General features: G+C 41.4%; 1 protein-coding gene across 1 annotated transcript; it reads right to left on the bottom strand.

The window, feature by feature from the left end:
- Window positions 1–2,470: 2,470 nt before the first annotated feature.
- LOC123405338 lies at window positions 2,471–2,983 on the bottom strand (the record flags this gene model as incomplete). The annotated part of the gene is made up of 1 exon (XM_045099064.1): window positions 2,471–2,983. A coding segment is annotated over one exon (513 nt), but the record flags the coding sequence as incomplete, so codon positions are not given.
- Window positions 2,984–7,979: the final 4,996 nt, after the last annotated feature.

Raw genomic sequence — 7,979 nt, 5'->3', positions numbered from 1 at the left:
TACATGTGACACACCTCCAAAGCCAACAGTAACATGTTGTTTCTCACAATCAATTTAAGCATTAACACTATTGAGGAAAGGTCTACCAAATAGGATGGGACAAAGTCTATCTTGTGTGGTAGCAAGAACGACAAAATCAGTAGGATACTTAGTTTTACCACACAAGACTTCAACATCTCTAACAATTCCCACATGGCAGATAGTATCTCTATTAGGAAGTTTAATAGTAACATCAATAAATTCCATCTCGACAGGTGCAATCTCATCTTTAATTTCATTATATAAAGATTGAGGTATTGCACTAACACTAGCAGCCATGCCACATAAACCATGATAACAATGATCTCCTATCTCAACAGAAACAATAGGCATGCCAACAACAGGTTTATGTTTGTCTCTAGCATGAGGTTTAGCAATTCTAGCAGCAACTTCATAGAATTGAATAACATGCCCATCAACATTATCGGCCAAGATATCTTTCATAATAGCAATACTAGGTTCATCTTTAATTTGCTCAGGGGGTGTGGGTGTTCTAATTTAGCCCTTATGTATCACAGTTGAAGATTTAGCACGATCCTTTGTTCTAACAGGGAAAGGTTGTTTCTCAATGTAAGCACTAGGAACAATAGAATCATTATAAGCAATAACTTTCTCTTCAACTGGATTGGGTTTTACTACATTAACTTCTATGGGAGGATGATATTTCAACCACTTCTCCTTAGAGAGATTAATATGACCAGAAAATGATTCACATAAAGAAGCTACTATCTCAGAGTCAAGTCCATGTTTAGCGCTAAAATCACAAAAAGTATTTGTTTCAACGAAGGATTTAACGCAATCGAACATAAGATTCATACCTGACTCCTTACCTTCATCAAACTCACAATCTTCAGAGTTGCCATTAAGTCTTTCCAATAAATCCCATTTGAAATCAATATATCTCTTCATAAAAGAACCGGTACAAGAAGTGTCATGCATGGTCCGATTGTCATGAGAAAGCCTAGCATAAAAGTTCATAATAATAATTTCTCTAGGGAGCTCATTGTTGGGGCATGAATATAACATTGACTTAAGCCTCCCCCAAGCTTGAGCGATACTTTCTCTATCACGAGGCCAAACATTATAGATATAATTCCGATCACGATGTACCAAATGCATAGGATAAAACTTTTGATGAAATTCCAATTTCAATCGGTTGTAGTTCCATGATCCAGTATCATCACATAGCCTATACCATGTCAATGCTTTATCCCTCAAAGATAAGGGAAAGACCTTCTTCTTGACCTCATCCTTTGGCAAACCTCCAAGCTTAAATAAACCACTAACTTCATCTACATAGATTAGATGCAAGTCGTGATGTGATGTTCCATCTCGTGTAAAAAGAATTAGCCAACAGTTTCTTTAGCATAACCGAAGGAATTTCATAGTAAATATTTTCAGTAGGTGCAGTAGGTTGAGGAGCAACTCTTTGTGCTTTCGATCGAGGTGAAGATACCCCGAACAAGCCCCTCAAAGGATTAGTTTCCATACTAACAAGTGATAATAAATTTTAGCACACTATACAAATGTTTCCTTACCAAATTCCACTCACCAAAGGTGCTTCACTGCCCGGCAATGGCGCCAGAAAAGAGTGTTGATGACCCACAAGTATAGGGGATCTATCTTAGTCCTTTAAATAAGTAAGAGTGTCGAACCGAATGAGGAGTAGAAGGAAATGACAAGTGGTTTTCAACAAGGTATTCTCTACAAGCATTGAAATTATCGATAACGCATAGTTGCGGGATAAGATAATTCGTAACGGGTAACAAGTAACAATAGTAACAAAGGTGAAGAAAGATGGCCCAATCCCTTTTGTAGCAAGGGACAAGCCTCGACGAACTCTTATATAAGGTAAAGCGCTCCCGGGGACACATGGGAATTTCTGTCAAGCTAGTTTTCATCATGTTCATATGATTCGCGTTCGCTACTTTGATAGTTTGATATGTGGGTGGACTGGTGCTTGGGTGCTGTCCTTACTTGGACAAACATACCACTTATGATTAACCCCTCTCGCAAGCATCCGCAACTACGAAAGAAGAATTAAGACAAAGTCTAACCATAGCATTAAACTGGTAGATCCAAATCAGCCCCTTGCGAAGCAACACATAAACTAGGGTTTAAGCTTTTGTCACTCTAGCAACCCATCATCTACTTATTACTTCCCAATGCCTTCCTCTAGGCCCAAATAATAGCGAAGTGTCATGTAGTCAACGTTCACATAACACCAATAGACGAAAGACAACATACAACGCATCAAAATATCGAACGAATACCAAATTCACATGACTACTTATAGCAAGACTTATCACATGTCCTCAGGAACAAACGTAACTACTCACAAAGCATAATTATGTTCATGATCAGAGAGGTATTGAATAGCATTAAGGATCTGAACATATGATCTTCCACCAAGTAATACAACTAGCATCAACTACAAGGAGTAATTAACACTACTAGCAAACTTAGAAGTACCAATCGAAGTCGGGAGACGGAGATTGGGTACAAGAGATGAACTAGGGTTTGGAGATGAGATGGTGATGATGGAGATGTGTCCCCTACGATGAGAGGAGTGTTGGTGATGACGATGGCGTCGATTTCCACCTCCGGGAGGGAAGTTTCCCCCACAGGACGGCCCTACCGGAGCTCTAGATTGGTTCTGCTCAAGTTCCGCCTCGTGGTGGCGGTGTTTCTTCCCGAAATCTCTCTCTTGGTTTCTTCTGGGACAAAACCCTCTATATAGCAGAAGATGGGAGCCGGAGGGATAACAGGGGCCCCACGAGCCCCCCAGGCGCACATGGCAGGCTCGTGACCTCCTGGTGGCTCTCCTCCAGTATTTCTTCCACCCAGTATTTTTTATATATTCCAAAATAATTCCTTGCTGATTTTCACGTCTTTTGGAGTTGTGCAGAATAGGTATCTCAAACTTTCTCCTTTTCCAGCCCAGAATTCCAACTGCCGGCATTCTCCATCTTCATGTAAACCTTATGAAATAAGAGAGAAAATGCATAAGTATTGTACCATAATGTGTAATAACATCCCATAATGCGATAAATATCAATATAAAAGCATGATGCAAAATGGACGTATCACTTACCGCACCCCCATAAAGAATAATTACGTATCCGGTTTGAGCCTTAGAGTCATCCGGATCAGTGTCAAAGCTTCCATTGACGTAACCCTTTACGACGAGCTCTTCGTCACCTCTATAAACGAGTAACATTTCCTTATTCCTTTTCAGGTACTTCAGAATATTCTTGACCGCATTCTAGTGATCCACTCCTGGATTACTTTGAAACCTGCCTGCCAAAGTTATGGCCAGGCTGACGTCCAGTCTAGTGTACAATATTGCCTACATGATAGACCCTATGGCTGAAGCATAGGGGACGGTACTCATCTTTTCTCTATCTTCCGCAGTTACTGTACACTGAGTCTTACTCAACTTTATACCTTGTAATACTGGCAAGAAGCCCTTCTTGGACTGTTCCATTTTGATCTTTTTCAAAACTTTATCAAGGTATGTGCTTTGTGAAAGTCCTATCAGGTGCCTCGATCTATCCCTATAGATCTTAATGCCTAGAATGTAAGCAGCTTGTCCTAGGTCCTTCATAGAAAAACATTTGTTCAAGTAATCTTTTACGCTCTCTGAAAACTCCACATTGTTTCCAATCAGTAATATGTCATCCACATATAATATTAGAAATGCCACACAGCTCCCACTCACTTTCTTTTAAATACAAGATTCTCCAACAACTTGTATAAACCTAAATGATTTGATCACCTCATCAAAGCGCTTATTCCAACTCCGAGATGCTTGCACCAGTCCATAAATGGATCGCTGGAGTTTGTATACTTTGTTAGCATACTTTGGATCGACAAAACCTTCGGGTTGCATCTTATACAACTCTTCCTTAAGAAAACAGTTAAGGACTGCCTTTTTGACGTCCATCTGCCAGATTTCATAATTGAAAAATGAATTTATTGCTAACATGATTCGGACGGACTTAAGCATCGCTACTGATGAGAAGTCAATTCCTTGAACTTGTGAAAAACCCTTTGCCACAAGTCAATCCTTATAAATGGTCACATTACCGTCCGCGTGTGTCTTCTTCTTAAAGATCCATTTGTTTTGAATAGCCTTGTGACCTTCAGGTAATACTTTCAAAGTCCACACTTTGTTTTCATACATACATCCTATCTCGACTTCATGGCCTCCAGCCATTTGTTGGAATCCGGGACCATCATTGCTTCTTCATAATTCGCAGGTTCATTGTTGTCTAACAACATGATTGATAAGACAGGATTACCGTACCACTCAGGAGCAGTACGTGATCTTGTCGACCTGCGAGGTCCGGTAGGAACTGGATCCGAAGCTTCATGATCATCATCATTAGCTTCCTCCTCAACCGGCGTCACTTTGACAGAGGTTTCCCCCTGCCTTGTGCCACCATCTAGAGGGAGTAGAGGTTCGACAACCTCATCAAGTTTTATCTTCCTCCCACTCAATTCTTTCGAGAGAAACTCCTTCTCAAGAAAAGCTCCGTTCTTAGCAACAAACACTCTTCCCTCAGATTTGAGATAGAAGGTGTACCCAACTGTCTCCTTTGTGTAACCTATGAAGACACACTTTTCCGCTTTGGGTTCCACCTTTTCAGTCTGAAGCTTTTTGACATAAGCATCACATCGCCAAACTTTAAGAAACGATAACTTTGGCCTCTTGCCATACCACGGCTGTATGGTGTCGTCGCAATGGATTTTGATGGTGCCCTATTTAAAGTTACTGCAGCTATCTCTAATGCATAACCCCAAAATGATAACGGCAAATCGATAAGAGACATCATAGATCGCACCATTTCTAACAAAGTACGATTATGACGTTCGGACACACCATTACGCTATGGTGTTCCAGGCGGTGTTAACTGTAAAACGATTCTAGATTGTCTCAAGTGAGCACCAAACTCGAAACTCAGATACTCACCCCCATGATTAGAACGTAGGAATTTGATCTTCTTGTTACGATGATTTTCAACTTCACTCTGAAATTGCTTGAACTTCTCAAACGTTTCAGACTTGTGCTTCATTAAGTAGATATAACCATACCTACCCAAATCGTCTGTGAAGGTGAGAAAATAACGATATCCGCCGCGCGCCTCCACACTCATTGGACCGCACACATCGGTATGTATGATCTCCAACAAGTCACTTGCACGCTCCATTGTTCTGGAAAACGGAGTCTTAGTCATCTTCCCCATGAGGCATGGTTCGCACATGTGAAGTGATTCAAAATCAAGTGACTCCAAAAGCCCATAGGAATGGAGTTTCTTCATGCGCTTTACACCAATATGACCTAAGCAGCAGCGCCACAAAAACATGGCGCTATCATTGTTAACTCTACATCTTATTGTGTCAATGTTATGTATATGTGTGTCATCACAATCAAGATTCAATATGAACAATTCTCTCACATTGGGTGCATGACCATAAAAGATATTACTCATAGAAATAGAACAACCATTATTCTTTGACTTAAATGAGTAACCGTCTTGCAATAAACAAGATCCATATATAATGTTCATCCTTAACGCACGCACTAAATAACAATTATTTAGGTTCATAACTAATCCTGATGGTAACTGAAGTGAGACTGTGCCGCCGGCGATTGCATCAACCTTGGAACCATTTCCCACGCGCATCGTCACTTCATCCTTCGCCAGCCTTCGTTTATTTCGCAGTTCCTGTTTCGAGTTGCAAATATGAGCAACAGAACCAGTATCAAATACCCAGGCACTACTACGAGAGTTGGTTAAGTACACATCAATAACATGTATATCAAATATACCTGATTTTTTTGCCGCCTTCTTATCAGCCAAATACTTGGGGCAATTGCGCTTCTAGTGACCCATCCCCTTGCAATAATAACACTCTATTTCCGGCTTAGGTCCAGCCTTGGGTTTCTTCGTCCGATTGGCAATAGGTTTGCCGCTCTTCTTGGAGTTACCCTTCTTGTCGTTGCCGTTTCTCTTGAAACCGGTGGTCTTATTGACCATAAACACTTGATGCTCTTTCCGGAGTTCTGACTCTGCGACTTTCAGTATCGAGAATAACTCGCCTTTGGTGACTTGTTCAACCCTTGCATGTTATAGTCCAATACAAAGCTCTTATAGCTAGGTGGCAGTGATTGAAGAATTCTGTCAGTGATAGCGTCTTACGGGAGTTCAATCCCCAGCCTAGCTAGACGGTTTGAATACCTAGAGATTTTGAGCACATGTTCACTAACAAACGAATTCTCCTCCATCTTGCAAGCATAGAATTTATTGGAGGTCTCATGCCTCTCGATCCGGGCGTTCTTCTGAAAGATAAACTTCAACTCCTGGTACATCTCATATGCTCCATGACGCTGAAAGTGATGTTGAAGTCCCTGTTCCAAGCCATACAAGACCGCACATTGAACTACTGAGTAGTCCTCCTTACGCGATTGCCAAGCATTCAAAACATCTTGGTCAGATGTAGTGGGTATTTAATCTCCTAGCGCAGCAACAAGGACATAATTCTTTTTCCCAGCTTGTAGGATGAGCCTAAGATTACGTGCCCAGTCTACAAAGTTGCTTCCATCATCTTTCAACTTAGCTTTCACTAGGAACGTATTGAAATTCAGGGTTGCTACTGCGCGAGCCATTGATCTACAAGATAAAATATTGCGAAGTGGAGTTAGATTATGTTCAAGATAATTAGAGTTTAACTAATCAAATTACTTAATAAACTCCCACTCAAAAAGTACATCCCTCTAGTCATTTGAGTGGTGCATGATCCAAATCCACTAACTCAAGTCTGATCATCACGTGAGTTGAGTATAGCTTGGGTGGTAAACATCTCTATGCTAATCATATCAATTGTACGATTCATGCTCGATATTTCGGTCTCTTGTGTTCCGAGGCCATGTCTGCACATGCTAGGCTCATCAAGTTTAACCCGAGTGTTCTTCACGTGCAACTGTTTTGCACCCGTTGTATGTGAATGTTGAGTCTATCACACCCGATCATCACGTGGTGTCTCAAAACGACGAACTGTCGCAATGGTGCATGATACGTCTCCAACGTATCCATAATTTTCGATGGTTTCATGCTATTATCTTGTGAATCTTTGGATGTTTTGTATGCCTTTTATATATTTTTTGGGACTAACTTCTTAACTCAGTGCCAAGCTAGTTCCTGCTTTTTCCATGTTTTTGACCCCTTTCAGAGGAAATTTTGAAATGGAGTCCGAACGGAAGAAAATCCCCGAATAGATTTTTTTTGGAACGGAAGAAGATTGGTAAGCTTGGGAGCCAAGGAAGGGGAGCCTTAGGGGCCCCACAAGGCCCCACCCCGAGGCCAGGGGGGAGGCCGCGCCATCCAGGCTTGTGGGCCCCCTGGACGCCGTTTGCCCTAGGTCTTTCACCTATATATTCCCAAAAATTCCTGAAAAAATCAGGAGATCATCGAAAGTACTTTTCCGCCGCCGCAAGCTTCTGTCTCCGCAAGATCCCATCTGGGGCACGTCCTGGTGCCCTACCGGTGGGTGGATTCGGATACGGAGGGCGTCTTCAACAACACCATGACCTCTCCGATGATGCGTGAGTAGTTCACCATAGACTTACGGGTCCATAGTTCGTAACTAGATAGCTTCTTCTCTCTCTTGGATCTTCAATACAAAGTTCTCCATGATCTTCATGGAGATCTATATGATGTAATCTTCATTTGCGGTGTGTTTGTCGAGATCCGATTAATTGTGGATTTATGATCAGATTATCTATGAATCTTATTTGAGTTTCTTCTTATCTCTCTTATGCATGATTTCATGTCGTTGTAATTCTCTTCGAGTTGTAGGTTTTGTCTGGCCAACTAGATCTATGATTCTTGCAATGGGAGAAGTGCTTGGTTTTGGGTTCATACCATGCGGTGACC

This window comes from Hordeum vulgare, chromosome 6H (assembly GCF_904849725.1).
Source record: "Hordeum vulgare subsp. vulgare chromosome 6H, MorexV3_pseudomolecules_assembly, whole genome shotgun sequence".
NCBI lineage: Eukaryota > Viridiplantae > Streptophyta > Magnoliopsida > Poales > Poaceae > Hordeum > Hordeum vulgare.
The sequence above is the reverse complement of the archived record's forward strand: the minus strand, read 5'-3'. Positions and strand labels throughout refer to the sequence as shown.